This window comes from Lissotriton vulgaris, chromosome 5 (assembly GCF_964263255.1).
Source record: "Lissotriton vulgaris chromosome 5, aLisVul1.2, whole genome shotgun sequence".
Taxonomy (NCBI): Eukaryota; Metazoa; Chordata; class Amphibia; order Caudata; family Salamandridae; genus Lissotriton; species Lissotriton vulgaris.
The window spans coordinates 2000999524-2001018593 of record NC_141693.1 but is presented as its reverse complement, the minus strand read 5'-3'; the positions used below and the strand labels follow the sequence as shown (position 1 = coordinate 2001018593).

The 19070-nt window shown below is 51.1% G+C and overlaps 1 protein-coding gene across 4 annotated transcripts in view; it reads left to right on the top strand.

Moving 5' to 3' along the window:
• Positions 1 to 19070, top strand: part of POMT1 (protein O-mannosyltransferase 1) — an 81363-nt gene that overhangs the window by 24614 nt on the left and 37679 nt on the right. For all 4 annotated transcript variants that reach the window (XM_086924789.1, XM_086924787.1, XM_086924786.1 and 1 more), the window contains exons 8-11: positions 2677 to 2770; positions 3397 to 3552; positions 7437 to 7567; positions 9468 to 9563. In XM_086924789.1, the coding sequence (XP_086780915.1) occupies positions 2677 to 2770; positions 3397 to 3552; positions 7437 to 7567; positions 9468 to 9563 (477 nt within the window). The remainder of the gene's footprint in view (positions 1 to 2676; positions 2771 to 3396; positions 3553 to 7436; positions 7568 to 9467; positions 9564 to 19070) is intronic.

Genomic DNA, 19070 nt, shown 5'->3' with positions numbered 1-19070 from the left:
GTCAGAGGGAGCCTCTGGATTCAGACTGCAGGCATCGTCATGGAGTCCAGGAGGGGTCAGCCAACGCTGAACTTGAGATCAGGATCACTGGGGAATTTCTTATGGGTTGATGGGCCACTTGGACAAGGGGGGAGGGGTCGGGTGCAGAGTAGGCATGACTCAAGGATCCACAGGGCACCGGAGTCCTTTGTGTTGGTTTCTAGGGGACAGAACTTCTGTCCTCTGGAGTTCTAGTCGTTTTCAAAATTCAGCCAGTCTTTCTTGGGTTTTTGGAAGTTGCTGGCTGCAGAACAGGGGTCGTCTTCTTGCAGGGTATGGAAGCTGGAGACCGGCTGGTAGGGCTGGGGCCAAGTCAGTCATCGTCTTCAGACTTCGCTGCCCTGCAACATCTTCGTCTTTCTTCTTAGGTTGCAGGTACCTAACTTCTAGGTCTGGGAGAGCCACCTAAATACTAAATTTAGGGTGAGTTGTAGGGGAGTAGTAGGTAGGGCCGTTAGGCACCTTACTTGGGATGACTACACCCACTATTATGCCGCCCTCCTGTGGGGGGGGGGGGTGGGGGGGGGTGTTAGGGGTTGAGCTAGCCCTGTTTGGAGGAGTTCTCTCATCTTTAAGATGGAGGGGACTGAAAAGTGTGCATAACTTTGTCACTTTCACCTGAGGGGTGGAATTGGCAAAAGTGTCACTCCTCCCTAGCCTTTCTAAGTTTTCCCCGCTGGCTTACCTGCCCAAAGTGGGGGTGTACGCAGGGGGCTGAAATCTGTTGCTTGCTGCAGAGGCTGGGGTTCGCCTTACAGAGGCGGCATGCCTTTGAAGGTTCCCCTTTGAGCACTGACCCATCCTGGGGGTGGAGGCATAACACCTCTGCCCAGGATGTACATTGTTTCTAGTCCCAGAGAGCAGAGGCTCTCCACCCAGGGGTCCAGAAACATGTCTGTGTGTGACAGGCTGCCTAAAGCCAGTCAGTGCCCACACCAGGCGTGGTAGGTTTTCAGGGGGCAACTTTAAGGTGCCCTCTGAGTACATGTTACAATAAATCCAGCACTGGCATCAGTGTGGATTTATTGTGAAGACTAGTTTGCTACCAAAACACTCCTGTGTCCAGTGAAGCCACCATGGTGCTGTGGAACTCGAGTTGTCGATTTTCCAGCCCATGTATTCTCAATGTCTTCACTGGCACTTGCAATAGTAAGGAATAGAGCACAATATTGTAGGGGCCTATCTGCTCATGCAAATATGCCCACACCTGGGATTTAGTGCACGCAGCCTTAGGGCTGGTAAGGCCTGCTAGAGGGTGACTTGCCTATATCTTAGGCAGTGATAGCCGTCACTGCACACAGGTAGTGTGCCATGTCAACTTTGTTATTCTGTCTGCGCCAGGCATGCTGCAGTGGCAGTCTGCATGGACTAGGTGAGCGGTGCCTAGGGGGCCCTCTTCAGTCCTCATGCCCTTTCCTTGGTACCCAGGTACATTTTACTAGGGACTTACAGGGGGCCTGAATGGCCAGTTGGGGAATGTTTGTTTGGGAAAAAACACTGGCTCAAAGGACATGATTGGCAAGTACCCTGTGCACTACAGTCGAAACCACATCAATGTCCAAACAAAAAGTTGGGGGACTAACCATGTCAAAATAGGTACTTTCTCACACCTGTTATGCACCCTATAAATCCTAGCCTCCTAGTATGCACCCAATGAATCTTGGCCTCCCCTGGTATGCACCCTATTAATTAGAACACTTTACTATGGACTTTATGAATCTTAACAAGCCCTCCAAGAATGTTACACCCATGTATGCACTCTATAAACCCCAATGTGCCCTGGTATACTCAAAATGACTCTTAACATGTCCCAAATGCACCTTTATACATCAAATCAAACGTCAGCAGATTGGGTTAAATGAGCCCGCAACATCTTCCTGAACTCTGAGATGTGTCAAGAGGCCCAGTCACTGGGTATGTACCGCCTCCATTAAGAAGACACCGGGTATTCAAATTACTTACTACTTCTTCCCCATTCATCCTGCCCATGTTCAAGAAAGCACCCATGGGAGGCGGTAATGTGGGCAATAAGGTCAAGAGTTTATAACCGCAGGGTCCTTCTGAATGTATCATACATGCTGCGCTTGCAGAAGCTCAAAATCAAATCTTAGATGCATGGACTTGAGGGCAGTTCTACAAAGAAATGAGAACAGATAAATAATTCACATGTGAGTTTAAAAGCCGGTCAAGGAAACGCATGCAAACTAAGGGATTGATAGCTGGGTGGCTGCAGTTCTCTTGGTGTATAATTGTTAAGGCTGCTGCAAACAAATCCCAAGCTCCTTGAAACTCGTCTCTCAATTCTGGACGAGGCTTGGGCTTTAAAACTATTCACGTTCAGTTCAGAAAATTCAGGCAAAAGGGGGTGGGAAATAGTAACCTATTGCCACATACACCATTTCTTTTCCTGGCCTCTAAGCTGTGGAATGCTCTTCCACTTGACTTGAGAAATATCCCGTCCATTTTCAGAAAGAGCTTAAAAACCCTACTCTTCGACTCCTGCCTAAATGTCATTTAGACTCTCTGCTGCTAAGACTGCTGTGGGTGATCTTTCCTTTAGCGCCAGGACGCCTCGTGTTACCTTGTATTATATGCATGGCCAGGTATTCTCAGCCTCTGCTACTGCTTCCATTGCAGGGTGAAATATATGGGCCTCTTCACCTACGTTTTGCTCTTGGTCTTGGCTGGGGTCCACATGTGGCAGCTTGTGGGTGACAAAGCCTTATCTAACGTAAGTATTCCTGGAGGAGCTGGGAGAAACCGCAGCCCTTGACTGGAAAACAGTATGTTTGTTCTTAAATGTCTACCACTGTTTAAACAAAAATTTCCCCAAATTCTACATACCCAGTATTTGAGACACCCCGGCTCTATCATCCTGACATGTGGGAGATCTGTCCCATCATATGGTATGCTATGGTATTGGTATTTCTGTATCATTTTGGGTCTGGATTAGAATATTATCACTGATTAAATGTGGAGCACATTTCCCAGATTTATAACATGGGATTTTAGTTCTGGGCCGGAGTATATGGGTTTGTTTGTTAGGAAACTTACTGTCTGTATGTTTTGTTGGGGCTCATCTTCTTAGGAGGGTTAATTTGCCTACAAGCCCTTTGACCATTTCTATCGAGCACAGTGTCTTTTATGTAACACTAGCACGTGTCCCATTGCTGAAAACTATTGCTCGTGTCACATGATACAGCAGAGGCGAGCAAGGTGAAGCAAAATGCCCAATATGACACAAAGTGGTTAAATGTTGAAGCAGAGTTAAACATCAAGGTGCCCTTTGGAACAGTCCGTCATGTAACTAACATTACTCCTAGGCGCCCTCTGCCACTGTCTTCCTTGTTTCCTCAGATTACTGTATTGTGCCACATGCTGGCCCGCGCTGGGGCTCTGCTGGTGACCCCCATCATGCTCTACCTGTGCATCTTCTACGTCCACCTGTCACTGCTGTGCCGCTCAGGACCCCATGACCAGATTATGAGTAGTGCTTTCCAAGCCAGCCTGGAGGTAAGGAATATATTGGCCCCTGTACAAGAAAGACTGGTGTTCCTCGAGCATTGGGTACATTGAGTCCACCTTCTTCACTGCTGTGGTACAGGGTCTAGTGAAGATTTGTTTGCTTGTTATTTTAAAGTTATGGTCAATTGAAAATGATGTTGCCAGACAGATCTCCGGAACAGTACTAATCCGTCGAAAGCCATTTTTAAGGCCGTAAAAGATCTCACGGCAAAACGGACTACCTCTACGGCCGTAAGCTCCCTTTCCCACTGTGAATCCCTTGCCTCTTATTTCCTGGGGAAAGTCCAAGCTATCTATCGGACATTCCCTAGCATAGGGTCCGGTCGGGAAAGCACCAGTGGGACCCACCATCAGACTACTCTGCTTGTCTTCCCCCCCCCTCACCTTGGACGGGTTTGATAAACTTGCGTTGCAAGTCAAATCTGGATCTCCATCTGATCCAGTAAGGCCTGCTCTCTTTCGAGATCAGGCTTTTATGGGACGTTCAGCTGTATGTTCCCTTGTCAACCTTTCCTTGGAAACGGGAGTAGTTCCAGCTAAGTGGAAGCAAGCTGTGTGTCCCCAATTATCAAAAAGCCCTCCCTGGACCAGTCCAAGCCCGAAAGTTATCGCCCCATTTCGTTGCTACCCTGGCCAGCCAAGATCACAGAGGCCCATGTCAATCTGGCCCTGTCTGAACATCTTGTACGGACCAATGCCCTCGACCCCACACAAAACGGATTTCGTGCCGGTCACAGCACAGAGACCGCGTTACTTGTGATGGTGGAACATCTCCGTGCAAGGCTGGATGCTGGTCAAACGGCGGCGCTTATATTGTTAGACCTTAGCGCCGCCTTTGACACGGTAGACCACAGCATCCTCCTGCATCGGCTTGAGGAGACTGGCATTGGCGGTCAGGTGTTGCAATGGTTCCGCTCCTTTCTAGATGACCGCTCCTTCTGTGTTGCCATCCCTCCCTTCAAGTCCAATTTCCAACCGCTGGCCATGGGGGTTCCGCAAGGGTCCTCGCTGAGTCCCACGTTGTTCAACCTTTACGTGAGACCGCTGGCTGATGTCGCTAGGCAGTGGGGCCTAACTTTGGTCTCATATGCTGACGACACACAGCTGGCGGTTACTCTCAGCGGGGATGCGGAGATTGAGGCCCCCAGGTTTCAGTCTGGACTGAAGGCGGTGGCCAGCTGGTTGACAGGCAACTGTCTCCAGCTAAATGCCACAAAAACGGAGGTGATGGTTGTCGGTAAGGGAGTGGAGCTGTGGGGTGACCAATGGTGGCCCTCAGAGTTGGGACCTACTCCGACCCCGGTATCGGAGGTGAAAAACCTGGGGGTTTGGCTGGATGCGGGCCTTTCCTTTGTAGGGCACACTAAAAAAACTGCGGCCTGTTGTTTCGGACTGCTAAGGGGCTTGAGACCTGTTCTCAAGTTCTTTGACGCCCCGACCAGGCAGCTGGTGATCCAGGCAACCATCATCTCTCGCCTGGATTATGCCAGCTCGCTTTTGGCTGGGGCCAACCAGGCCGAGTTAACCCGTCTGCAGCGGGTTCAGAATGCTGCGGCGAGGGCGATTGTCGACCTGCCCAGATTCAGCTCGGTGGCAAGTGTCCTTCGTTCCCTACATTGGCTCCCTGTAAGGAAGCGCATCCTCTTTAAGGTTCTGTGTCTTGCCTTTAAGATTCTGAGAGGTATAGGCCCGGAAATCTTATCTAGCTGTCTCTCCTTTTATGTTCCCACCCGTACCCTTCGTTCCCAGGGCTTGGCCCTTGCTGTGGTCCCCAGATTCAGGCTCAGTCGCATGGGAGGCCGCTCGTTTAGTGTAAAGGCCGCGTCAGCATGGAATTCCCTCCCTGTTGAAATCCGTCTGATGGAGGACCTCTTGACTTTCCGGAGGGCCATAAAAACATTCCTGTTTTAGCTGCTTTTATGTTTTTCATTTCTCCTGTTGTGTTATGTTCTACCTTGTCTCTGCGCCGGGACGCTCCTTGGCTGGAGTATCTGTGCGCATAATAAATTAATATAACATAACATAACATAACATAACATCTTCTGTGTGATGCTCCCTAGAGGGTTGAGAGACACATGCAAGCCCTGCTGCTGGTACATAAAGTTCAGACTAATTTTGTCTGTTCTTACTACCCAGGCACACCTTTATCTCTATGCTCAACAAGGCAGAGCAACACGCGCCATTTGCTGCCTCTTAAAAATCAGGCAGGTGCCGTCTGTTATTACTGAAACTGAACAGTGAACTAAAGGCACGTCACATTACTGTGTAATGTAACACACATGCAACATTTAGGAAAGCAATATTTCTCAAAAATACATGAGTCTCAGTACACTTCACTGTAATATTTTACTTAAAGAGTGCTATAAATGTTAAACAGTAACAGGTGGTTGGTGTGAAAAAAAGTGCTTGTTGCTCATGGTGGTTCACACAAAAGAGACAGATCAAAACTGTGAAAAGTATATAGGTCTTCTTTTCAAATAACAAAACAGACCATGAGCAAATCTATTTTAGTTAATTTCGAGCAAAGCCCACAACGTTTCAGCTCAGAGGTAATTAAGGTTCATCATCAGGAATTGATATTTGGAATGGCAAAAAAAAATACAAACTTGGTATAAGAAAATGAGGGAAAATGAGAAGGCCAGAGGAATCCATCAAGACAGGCAAGGCTTGCCACGTACATAGAGGAAAAGCCGAAAGCGGACAACTAAGGAGAGCGAAGTGGATGGTTGGGAAAAACAAGTGTGCCCGCGAGTGATGGTGAGGTACACTAGAAGATGGTTACTTACAGTGACGCGTAAAGCCTACAATAGACAAAAAGGTTAGCAATGCACCAAGGAAAGCATGGGAAAAGGTGCCCCGGACTAGGGCTTACCAAATGTGATAATTAGGATAAGACTCTATCTCTTTTGGAATCTCTCTTCTGGGCAGAGACCCATACGAGAAAAGGCATCAACCAGGGGCCCATGGTAGGCCCAATATTGCAAGAATTTAACCGGATTGTTAGCTTCAGCACTGTCTGTTCTTACTGGTTAAACTGAGCTCTATGTCCATCCTGGTGCTGCTTACTGGGCAGGGGCATGTGCTTGCCCTGCCTGCTGGCCCATAAAAGTTAGACAGATGCCTTCTGTTCCTAGTGGTCAGGCTGGGCTGTATCTCCACCCTGCTGTTCCCTAAAGGACTGAGCGACACATGCATACCTTCCCTGTTACCCATTAGAGGACTGGTATAGGCCTTCTGTTCCTAGTGGTCAGGCTGGGCTGTATCTCCACCCTGCTGTTCCCTAAAGGCTGAGAGACACGTGTATACCTTCCCTGTTACCTGTTAGAGGTCAGATATTTGCCTTCTGTTCCTAGTGGCTAGGCAGATGTATCTCCACCCTGCTGCCCTTTACAGGCCAAACAGATTAGCAAACTGACTTGTAAATCTAATGTGCTGCTCTGTAATGTTTTTAGGGATATATTTATGTAGGTTCTGGCACTTTAATTTGGAGTCCATGTTTTGGAAAGTATATATTTTTTTGTCTGTTTTCACACTAAACCCAACCAACTACAGAGTGCAGCACAACACATTTCTACCCTACTGTTTCCTATAAATCACATTTGCCTTTCGAACGTGGCCCTTTGTACAATGCTTAAACCCATTCTACGGACACATGGCTGTGTCGAACCTGCTATCTACTCACATAACTGAGGAAATCCCATGTTAGACGGCTGACAGCGTGTTTTGACAGGGCCTGAAGGGGTGCTATCATATACGGAGCACTCTTGATTTCTTGAGTATGATTCTATTTTACCTGTGCAGTTGGCAAAGCTTGGAAGATGACCAAACATTTCTTAGAGATGGTAGATATCAGTTTTTCTGTGTTTGTGCAGGGAGGATTGGCACGGATCACACATGGTCAGCCATTGGAGGTGGCATATGGGTCACAGGTCACCATAAGGAGCGTGATGAGCAAACCAGTGCCATGCTGGCTGCACTCCCACAAGAACACCTACCCTATCAGGTGAGTGTATCTGCACCCTTAAAGCAACATCTATGCTGTAATAGGAGAGGGGCGGGACTCCCACAAGAACACCTACCCTATCAGGTGAGTGTATCTGCACCCTTAAAGCAACATCTATGCTGTAATAGGAGAGGGGCGGGACTCCCACAAGAACACCTACCCTATCAGGTGAGTGTATCTGCACTCTTAAAGCAACACCTATGATGTAATAGGAGAGGGGTGGGACTTCCATAAGAACACCTATGCTGTCTCTTCCACCTTCCACACTACATGAGTCTCTTTAATTTTTGAAAATATTTAAGGGCCTTTATACCTATTTATACTCGTTAATACCCAATTTATGATTGGTGAAGTCTGTTTAGCTAGTTTGTATCAGTGTTTACAGCAGGACGATGCACTTGTTAAAAACGTTAGACAATAATAGTCAAAGTACATTATCATTCTTTTTGTTACCATCATATTGACAAAGAAAATAGGGATATGAAAACATAAGAGCGAACAATACACATTTTAATTCAGTGAATAGTTGGTCAAAGTTTCCTCCATTTGATTTACCGGCAACACGTGTTACACCCAGTAGTTGGGCATAGGCCTCGGGCTTCATCAAGACGGTAGATTAAATAGGAAAGTAAAGATACAAGGGCAAAAATTATAAATGGCATTGTTTCTGAGGACAGAACTGTGTGAAGGCACACACTGATCTGCAGCCCACATGATATTTTCTTTCAGTTTGTGCTACTATGTGTGATACACATATGGAATGGGTGGGGCAACGGGTTTGGTGAAACAAACTTGTATATTTTTTGTTGTTGCTGAAACTAGAAAAAAATCCTGATTAAATTGTGTATAGTTCAGGCTTTTAGGCGCAGCCTGTGCTTAACGAGATTTTAATATTTGTAAAGGTGAACCGTCCTATAATGGGGTTTCAGCGAATGACATAGGCGGGTCCTATGTGTTGGCGATATAGCAGGTTACACTGTGCCACTACGGGGGAAACACTCGTTAGCCGTACAATCGAACATGGAAACTTTGACCAACTGTTCTCTCAATTAGAATGTGTGTCACAAGTTGTCAATAATATGAGGCTAACAAAAGGAATCATATATATTTTTGACAATTATTGTCTAACATTTCACCTGCTAGAATGAGTCTGTTTAATTCTTGGGGTGCCGTTAGACCCCTGCTTTGATCTGATGGCGCTCAGAATAATCCTCCACCCCCCACAAATCCCTGCTCTGCGAACAGACCTGTGTTACGAGGCATGAGGTTACCGCATTCAAGTGAGACCCAAGCCATAGATCAGCCAATGATCATTGATAAAGTAAGTCTTCCCGTGTTTGATTTGTTGCACCTGGGAAGGTGTAGGGCCTTCCTGGTATCCACTTGTGTGCAGTGGGCAAGGACTTTGCTCCCCTAATGCTTGGCATGATTGTTTTATTGAGTAGCCTCCTTCTGCCCATTGCTCTGATATTTTGGATCAGTTGGTGTAACTCGGTCGCTTTGCTCCTGAACCTTGTGCTGGATACAAAGGAAGGGGGGGGACAGAATATCTGAAACAAAAATATTCTGGGACATAATTTGGTGTCAAGAATATAGAGGACAAAAATATTGTGGAGGTAAGTTTGTACAGGCAAGCAAAGTTTGACTATATATAATTCCACATATATGTAACCGTACCCTGGCAAGATAAGAGATCGATATCTCTTCAAGGTATGCAGCTGTGGAGTTAATAGTAAATCTTTACGTACCTATTGGCACTTACCTTCTCTGTATTCTGGTCCTTGATATTTGACACAATATTCTGTCCACGTGTTCTTTTTGTTTCCAATCTTCAGTCAATGATCAGAAGTAGGTGCCCGGCTCCATTATCACTGTTTTGGGTCTTTGCTTACCTGTGCAGGTATGAAGATGGCCGAGGCAGCTCTCACCAGCAGCAGGTGACGTGTTACCCCTACAAGGATGTCAACAACTGGTGGATCATAAAGGACCCAAACACGTGAGTACGGAGGGCGGCCAAGGACAAGCAGAGTTGTATTCTATCGGAGCCTCCTAGGCCGTAGGTCTTGGGGTTGCATTCTGCACGCATACTGAGCAGAAGGGGGCACAATGAGATTCAGCCAGAGAGCACTGAGCAGGAGGGGGCACAGTGAGATTCAGTCAAAGAGCACTGAGCAGAAGGGGCCACAGTAGATTCAGGCAGAGAGCACTGAGCAGAAGGGGCACAGTAGATTCAGCCAGAGAGCACTGAGCAGAAGGGGGCACAGTAGATTCAGCCAGAGAGCACTGAGCAGGAGGGAGCACAGTAGATTCAGCCAGAGAGCACTGAGCAGAAGGGGGCACAGTAGATTCAGCCAGAGAGCACTGAGCAGAAGGGGGTACAGTGAGATTCAGCCAGAGAGCACTGTGCAGAAGGGGGCACAGTGAGATTCAGCCAGGGAGCACTGAAAAGAAGGGGGCACAGTGATATTCAGCCAGAGAGCACTGAGCACGAGGGGGCACAGTAGATTCAGCCAGAGAGCACTGAGCAGAAGGGGGCACAGTGAGATTCAGCCATAGAGCACTGAGCAGAAGGTGGCACAGTAGATTCAGCCATAGAGCACTGAGCAGAAGGGGCCACAGTAGATTTAGCCAGGGAGCACTGAAAAGAAGGGGGCACAGTGATATTCAGCCAGAGAGCACTGAGCACGAGGGGGCACAGTAGATTCAGCCAGAGAGCACTGAGCAGTAGGGGGCCAGGTGAGATGCAGCCAGAGAGCACTGAAAAGAAGGGTGCACAGTGAGATTCAGCCAGAGAACGCTGAGCAGAAGGTGGCATAGTAGATTCAACCAGAGAGAACTGAGCAGGAGGGGGCACAGTAGATTCAGCCAGAGAGCACTGAGCAGAAGAGGGCACAGTGAGATTCAGCCAGAGAGCACTGAGCACGAGGGGGCACAGTAGATTCAGCCAGAGAGCACTGAGCAGAAGGGGGCACAGTGAGATTCAGCCAGAGAGCACTGAAAAGAAGGGGGCACAGTGATATTCAGCCAGAGAGCACTGAGCACGAGGGGGCACAGTAGATTCAGCCAGAGAGCACTGAGCAAAAGGGGCCACAGTAGATTCAGCCAGAGAGCACTGAGCAGTAGGGGGCCAGGTGAGATGCAGCCAGAGAGCACTGAAAAGAAGGGGGCACAGTGAGATTCAGCCAGAGAACGCTGAGCAGAAGGTGGCATAGTAGATTCAACCAGAGAGAACTGAGTAGGAGGGGCACAGTAGATTCAGCCAGAGAGCACTGAGCAGAAGGGGGCCAGGTGAGATGCAGCCAGAGAGCACTGAAAAGAAGGGGGCACAGTGATATTCAGCCAGAGAGCACTGAGCACGAGGGGGCACAGTAGATTCAGCCAGAGAGCACTGAGCAAAAGGGGCCACAGTAGATTCAGCCAGAGAGCACTGAGCAGTAGGGGGCCAGGTGAGATGCAGCCAGAGAGCACTGAAAAGAAGGGGGCACAGTGAGATTCAGCCAGAGAACGCTGAGCAGAAGGTGGCATAGTAGATTCAACCAGAGAGAACTGAGCAGGAGGGGGCACAGTAGATTCAGCCAGAGAGCACTGAGCAGAAGAGGGCACAGTGAGATTCAACCAGAGAGAACTGAGCAGGAGGGGGCACAGTAGATTCAGCTAGAGAATACTGAGCAGAAGGGGGCACAGTGAGATTCAGCCAGAGAGCACTGAAAAGAAGGGGGCACAGTGATATTCAGCCAGAGAGCACTGAGCACGAGGGGGCACAGTAGATTCAGCCAGAGAGCACTGAGCAAAAGGGGCCACAGTATATTCAGCCAGAGAGCACTGAGCAGTAGGGGGCCAGGTGAGATGCAGCCAGAGAGCACTGAAAAGAAGGGGGCACAGTGAGATTCAGCCAGAGAACGCTGAGCAGAAGGTGGCATAGTAGATTCAACCAGAGAGAACTGAGTAGGAGGGGCACAGTAGATTCAGCCAGAGAGCACTGAGCAGAAGTGGGCCAGGTGAGATGCAGCCAGAGAGCACTGAAAAGAAGGGGGCACAGTGATATTCAGCCAGAGAGCACTGAGCACGAGGGGGCACAGTAGATTCAGCCAGAGAGCACTGAGCAAAAGGGGCCACAGTAGATTCAGCCAGAGAGCACTGAGCAGTAGGGGGCCAGGTGAGATGCAGCCAGAGAGCACTGAAAAGAAGGGGGCACAGTGAGATTCAGCCAGAGAACGCTGAGCAGAAGGTGGCATAGTAGATTCAACCAGAGAGAACTGAGCAGGAGGGGGCACAGTAGATTCAGCCAGAGAGCACTGAGCAGAAGGGGGCACAGTGAGATTCAGCCAGAGAGCACTGAAAAGAAGGGGGCACAGTGATATTCAGCCAGAGAGCACTGAGCACGAGGGGGCACAGTAGATTCAGCCAGAGAGCACTGAGCAAAAGGGGCCACAGTAGATTCAGCCAGAGAGCACTGAGCAGAAGGGGCCACAGTAGATTCAGGCAGAGAGCACTGAGCAGAAGGGGCCACAGTAGATTCAGCCATAGAGCACTGAAAAGAAGGGGGCACAGTGATATTCAGCCAGAGAGCACTGAGCACGAGGGGGCACAGTAGATTCAGCCAGAGAGCACTGAGCAAAAGGGGCCACAGTAGATTCAGCCAGAGAGCACTGAGCAGTAGGGGGCCAGGTGAGATGCAGCCAGAGAGCACGGAAAAGAAGGGGGCACAGTGAGATTCAGCCAGAGAACGCTGAGCAGAAGGTGGCATAGTAGATTCAACCAGAGAGAACTGAGCAGGAGGGGGCACAGTAGATTCAGCCAGAGAGTACTGAGCAGAAGGGGGCACAGTGAGATTCAGCCAGAGAGCACTAAAAAGAAGGGGGCACAGTGATATTCAGCCAGAGAGCACTGAGCACGAGGGGGCACAGTAGATTCAGCCAGAGAGCACTGAGCAAAAGGGGCCACAGTAGATTCAGCCAGAGAGCACTGAGCAGTAGGGGGCCAGGTGAGATGCAGCCAGAGAGCACTGAAAAGAAGGGGGCACAGTGAGATTCAGCCAGAGAACGCTGAGCAGAAGGTGGCATAGTAGATTCAACCAGAGAGAACTGAGCAAAAGGGGCCACAGTAGATTCAGCCAGAGAGCACTGAGCAGTAGGGGGCCAGGTGAGATGCAGCCAGAGAGCACTGAAAAGAAGGGGGCACAGTGGGATTCAGCCAGAGAACGCTGAGCAGAAGGTGGCACAGTAGATTCAACCAGAGAGAACTGAGCAGGAGGGGGCACAGTAGATTCAGCCAGAGAGCACTGAACAGAAGGGGGCACAGTAGATTCAGCCAGAGAGCACTGAGCAGAAGGGGGCCAGGTGAGATGCAGCCAGAGCACTGAAAAGATGGGGGCACAGTGAGATTCAGCCAGAGAACGCTGAGCAGAAGGGGGCACAGTAGATTCAGCCAGAGAGCACTGACCAGAAGGGGGCACAGTAGATTCAGCCAGAGAGCACTGAGCAGAAGGAGGCACAGTCGATTCAGCTAGAAGGCACTGAGCAGAAGGGGCCATAGTACATTCAGCCAGAGAGCACTGAGCAGTAGGGGGCACAGTAGATTCAGCCAGAGAGCACTGAGCAGAAGGAGGCACAGTCGATTCAGCCAGAAAGCACTGAGCAGAAGGGGGCACTGTGAGATTCAGCCAGAGAGCACTGAGCAGAAGGGGGCACAGTAGATTCAGCCAGAGAGCACTGAGCAGGAGGGGGCACAGTGAGATTCAGCCAGAGATCACTGAGCAGAAGGGGGCCAGGTAGGATTCAGCCAGAGAGCACTGAAAAGAAGGGGGCACAGTGAGATTCAGCCAGAGAACACTGAGCAGAAGGGGGCATAGTAGATTAAGCCAGAGAGCACTGAGCAGAAGGGGGCACAGTAGATTCAGCCAGAGAGCACTGAGCAGAAGGGGGCACAGTGGGATTCAGCCAGAGAGCACTGAGCACGAGGGGGCACAGTAGATTCAGCCAGAGAGCACTGAGCAGAAGGGGGCACAGTAGATTCAGCCAGAGAGCACTGAGCAAACGGGGCCACAGTAGATTCAGCCAGAGAGCACTGAGCACAGGGGGCACAGTAGATTCAGCCAGAGAGCACTGAGCAAACGGGGCCACAGTAGCTGAAGTCAGAGAGCCCTGAGCAGAAGGGTGCACAGTAGATTCAGCCAAAGAGCACTGAGCGGAAGGAGGCACAGGACGATTCAGCCAGAGAGCACTGAGCACGAGGGGGCACAGTAGATTCAGCCAGAGAGCACTGAAAAGAAGGGGGCACAGTAGATTCAGCCAGAGAGCACTGAGCACGAGGGGGCACAGTGAGATTCAGCCAGAGAACATTGAGCAGAAGGGGGCACAGTAGATTCAGGCAGAGAGCACTGAGCAAACGGGGCCACAGTAGATTCAGCCAGAGAGCACTGAGCACAGGGGGCACAGTAGATTCAGCCAGAGAGCACTGAGCAAACGGGGCCACAGTAGCTGAAGTCAGAGAGCCCTGAGCAGAAGGGTGCACAGTAGATTCAGCCAAAGAGCACTGAGCGGAAGGAGGCACAGGACGATTCAGCCAGAGAGCACTGAGCACGAGGGGCCACAGTGAGATTCAGCCAGAGAGCACTGAGCAGAAGGTGGCACAGTAGATTCAGCCAGAGAGCACTGAGCAGAAGGGGGCACAGTAGATGCAGCCAGAGAACACTGAGCAGAAGGGGCCATAGTAGATTCAGCCAGAGAGCACTGAGCAGAAGGAAGCACAGTCAATTCAGCCAGAAAGCACTGAGCAGAAGGGGGCACAGTGAGATTCAGCCAGAGAACACTGAGCAGAAGGTGGCCGAGTAGATTCGATCAGAGAGCCCTGAGCAGAAGGCGGCACAGTGAGATTCAGCCAGAGAGCACCGAGCAGAAGGTGGCACAGTAGATTCAGCCAGAGAGCACTGAGCAGAAGGGGGCACAGTAGATGCAGCCAGAGAACACTGAGCAGAAGGAGGCACAGTCAATTCAGCCAGAAAGCACTGAGCAGAAGGGGGCACTGTGAGATTCAGCCAGAGAGCACTGAGCAGAAGGGGGCACAGTAGATTCAGCCAGAGAGCACTGAGCAGAAGGGGGCACAGTAGATTCAGCCAGAGAGCACTGAGCAGAAGGGAGCACAGTATATTCAGCCAGAGAGCACTGAGCAGGAGGGGGCACAGTAGATTCAGCCAGAGAGCACTGAGCAGAAGGGGGCACAGTAGATTCAGCCAGAGAGCACTGAGCACGAGGGGGCACAGTAGATTCAGCCAGAGAGCACTGAGCAGAAGGTGGCAGAGTAGTCTCAGCCAAGGAGCATTGAGCAGAAGGGGCCACAGTGAGATTTAGCCAGAGATCACTGAGCAGAAGGGGGCATAGTAGATTCAGCCAGAGAGCACTGAAAAGAAGGGGGCACAGTGAGATTCAGCCAGAGAGCACTGAGCAGAAGGGTGCACAGTAGATTCAGCCAGAGAGCACTGAGCAGAAGGTGGCCAGGTGTGATTCAGCCAGAGAGCACTGAAAAGGAGGCACAGTCGATTCAGCCGGAGAGCACTGAGCAGAAGTGGGCACAGTGAGATTCAGCCAGAGAACGCTGAGTAGAAGGTGGCACAGTAGATTCAGCCAGAGAGCACTTAGCAGAAGGGGGCACAGTAGATTCAGCCAGAAAGCACTGAGCAGAAGGGGGCACTGTGAGATTCAGCCAGAGAGCACTGAGCAGAAGGGGGCACAGTAGATTCAGCCAGAGAATGCTGAGCAGAAGGTGGCACAGTAGATTCAGCCAGAAAGCACTGAGCAGGAGGGAGCACAGTAGATTCAGCCAGAGAGCACTGAGCACGAGGGGGCACAGTAGATTCAGCCAGAGAGCACTGAGCAAAAGGGGGCACAGTAGATTCAGCCAGAGAGCACTGAAAAGAAGGGGGCCCAGTGAGATTCAGCCAGAGAGCACTGAAAAGAAGGGGGCACAGTGAGATTCAGCCAGAGAGCACTGAGCAGAAGGGAGCACAGTGAGATTCAGCCAGAAAGCACTGAGCAGAAGGGAGCACAGTGACATTCAGCCAGAAAGCACTGAGCAGGAGGGGGCACAGTAGATTCAGCCAGAGAGCACTGAGCAGAAGGGGGCACAGTAGATTCAGCCAGAGAGCACTGAGCACGAGGGGGCACAGTAGATTCAGCCATAGAGCACTGAAAAGAAGGGGGCCCAGTGAGATTCAGCCAGAGAGCACTGAAAAGAAGGGGGCACAGTGAGATTCAGCCAGAGAACGCTGAGTAGAAGGTGGCACAGGAGGATTCAGCCAGAGAGCACTGAGCAGAAGGGGCCACAGTAGATTCAGCCAGAAAGCACTGAGCAGAAGGGGGCACTGTGAGATTCAGCCAGAGAGCACTGAGCAGAAGGGGGCACAGTAGAATCAGCCAGAAAGCACTGAGCAGGAGGGAGCACAGTAGATTCAGCCAGAGAGCACTGAGCAGAAGGGAGCACAGTGAGATTCAGCCAGAAAGCACTGAGCAGGAGGGGGCACAGTAGATTCAGCCAGAGAGCACTGAGCAGAAGGGGGCACAGTAGATTCAGCCAGAGAGCACTGAGCAGAAGGGGGCACAGTAGATTCAGCCAGAGAGCACTGAGCAGGAGGGGGCACAGTAGATTCAGCCAGAGAGCCCTGAGCAGAAGGGTGCACAGTAGATTCAGCCAGAGAGCACTGAGCACGAGGGGGCCAGGTGAGATGCAGCCAGAGAGCACTGAAAAGAAGGGGGCACAGTGAGATTCATCCGGAGAACGCTGAGCAGAAGGAGGCACAGGAGGATTCAGCCAGAGAGCACTGAGCAGAAGGGGCCACAGTGAGATTCAGCCAGATAACGCTGAGCAGAAGGTGGCCGAGTAGATTCGATCAGAGAGCCCTGAGCAGAAGGGGGCACAGTGAGATTCAGCCAGAGAGCACTGAGCAGAAGGTGGCACAGTAGATGCAGCCAGAGAACACTGAGCAGAAGGGGCCATAGTAGATTCAGCCATAGAGCACTGAGCAGAAGGTGGCACAGTAGATTCAGCCAGAGAGCACTGAGCAGAAGGGGGCACAGTAGATTCAGCCAGAGAGCACTGAGCAGGAGGGGGCACAGTAGATTCAGCCAGAGAGCACTGAGCAGAAGGGGGCACAGTAGATTCAGCCAGAGAGCACTGAGCAGAAGGGGGCACAGTAGATTCAGCCAGAGAGCACTGAGCAGGAGGGGGCACAGTAGATTCAGCCAGAGAGCCCTGAGCAGAAGGGTGCACAGTAGATTCAGCCAGAGAGCACTGAGCACGAGGGGGCCAGGTGAGATGCAGCCAGAGAGCACTGAAAAGAAGGGGGCACAGTGAGATTCATCCAGAGAACGCTGAGCAGAAGGAGGCACAGGAGGATTCAGCCAGAGAGCACTGAGCAGAAGGGGCCACAGTGAGATTCAGCCAGATAACGCTGAGCAGAAGGTGGCCGAGTAGATTCGATCAGAGAGCCCTGAGCAGAAGGGGGCACAGTGAGATTCAGCCAGAGAGCACTGAGCAGAAGGTGGCACAGTAGATGCAGCCAGAGAACACTGAGCAGAAGGGGCCATAGTAGATTCAGCCAGAGAGCACTGAGCAGAAGGGGGCACAGTAGATGCAGCCAGAGAACACTGAGCAGAAGGGGCCATAGTAGATTCAGCCAGAGAGCACTGAGCAGAAGGGGGCACAGTAGATGCAGCCAGAGAACACTGAGCAGAAGGGGCCATAGTAGATTCAGCCATAGAGCACTGAGCAGAAGGTGGCACAGTAGATGCAGCCAGAGAACACTGAGCAGAAGGTGGCACAGTAGATTCAGCCATAGAGCACTGAGCAGAAGGGGGCACAGTAGATGCAGCCAGAGAGCACTGAGCAGAAGGGGCCACAGTAGATTCAGCCAGAGAGCACTGAGCAGAAGGGGGCACAGTAGATTCAGCCAGAGAGCACTAAGCAGAAGGGGGCACAGTAGATGCAGCCAGAGAATACTGAGCAGAAGGGGCCACAGTAGATTCAGCCAGAGAGCACTGAGCAGAAGGGGGCACAGTAGATGCAGCCAGAGAACACTGAGCAGAAGGGGCCATAGTAGATTCAGCCATAGAGCACTGAGCAGAAGGTGGCACAGTAGATGCAGCCAGAGAACACTGAGCAGAAGGTGGCACAGTAGATTCAGCCATAGAGCACTGAGCAGAAGGGGGCACAGTAGATGCAGCCAGAGAGCACTGAGCAGAAGGTGGCCATAGTAGATTCAGCCATAGAGCACTGAGCAGAAGGGGGCCAGGTGAGATGCAGCCAGAGAGCACTGAGCAGAAGGGGCCATAGTAGATTCAGCCATAGAGCACTGAGCAGAAGGGGGCACAGTAGATGCAGCCAGAGAACACTGAGCAGAAGGGGCCATAGTAGATTCTGCCAGAGAGCACTGCGCAGAAGGGGGCACAGTGAGATTCAGCCAGAAAGCACTGAGCTGGACGGGGCACAGTGAGATTCAGCCAGAGATCACTGAGCAGAAGGTGGCAGAGTAGACTCAGCCAAGGAGCATTGAGCAGAAGGGGCCACAGTGAGATTCAGCCAGAGAGCACTGAGCAGAAGGGGCCACAGTAGATTCAGCCAGAAATCACTGAGCAGAAGGGGGCATAGTAGATTCAGCCAGAGAGCACTGAGCAAAAGGGGCCACAGTAGATTCAGCCAGAGAGCACTGAGCAGTAGGGGGCCAGGTGAGATGCAGCCAGAGAGCACTGAAAAGAAGGGGGCACAGTGAGATTCAGCCAGAGAACGCTGAGCAGAAGGTGGCATAGTAGATTCAACCAGAGAGAACTGAGCAAAAGGGGCCACAGTAGATTCAGCCAGAGAGCACTGAGCAGTAGGGGGCCAGGTGAGATGCAGCCAGAGAGCACTGAAAAGAAGGGGGCACAGTGAGATTCAGCCAGAGAACGCTGAGCAGAAGGTGGCACAGTAGATTCAACCAGAGAGAACTGAGCAGGAGGGGGCACAGTAGATTCAGCCAGAGAGCACTGAACAGAAGGGGGCACAGTAGATTCAGCCAGAGAGCACTGAGCAGAAGGGGGCCAGGTGAGATGCAGCCAGAGCACTGAAAAGATGGGGGCACAGTGAGATTCAGCCAGAGAACGCTGAGCAGAAGGGGGCACAGTAGATTCAGCCAGAGAGCCCTGAAAATAAGGGGACACAGTGAGATTCAGCCAGAGAGCACTGAGCAGAAGGGGGCATAGTAGATTCAGCCAGAAATCACTGAGCAGAAGGGGGCAGAGTTGACTCAGCCAGAAAGCACTGAGCAGAAGGGGGCACAGTAGATTCAGCCAGAGAGTACCGAGCAGAAGGGGGCACAGTAGATTCAGCCAGAGAGCACTGAGCAGAAGGGGTTACAGTAGATTCAGCCAGAGAGCACTGAGCAGGAGGGGGCACAGTATATTCAGCCAGAGAGCACTGAGCAGAAGGGGCAGAGTAGATTTAGCCAGAGAGCACTGAGCAGGAGGGGTTACAG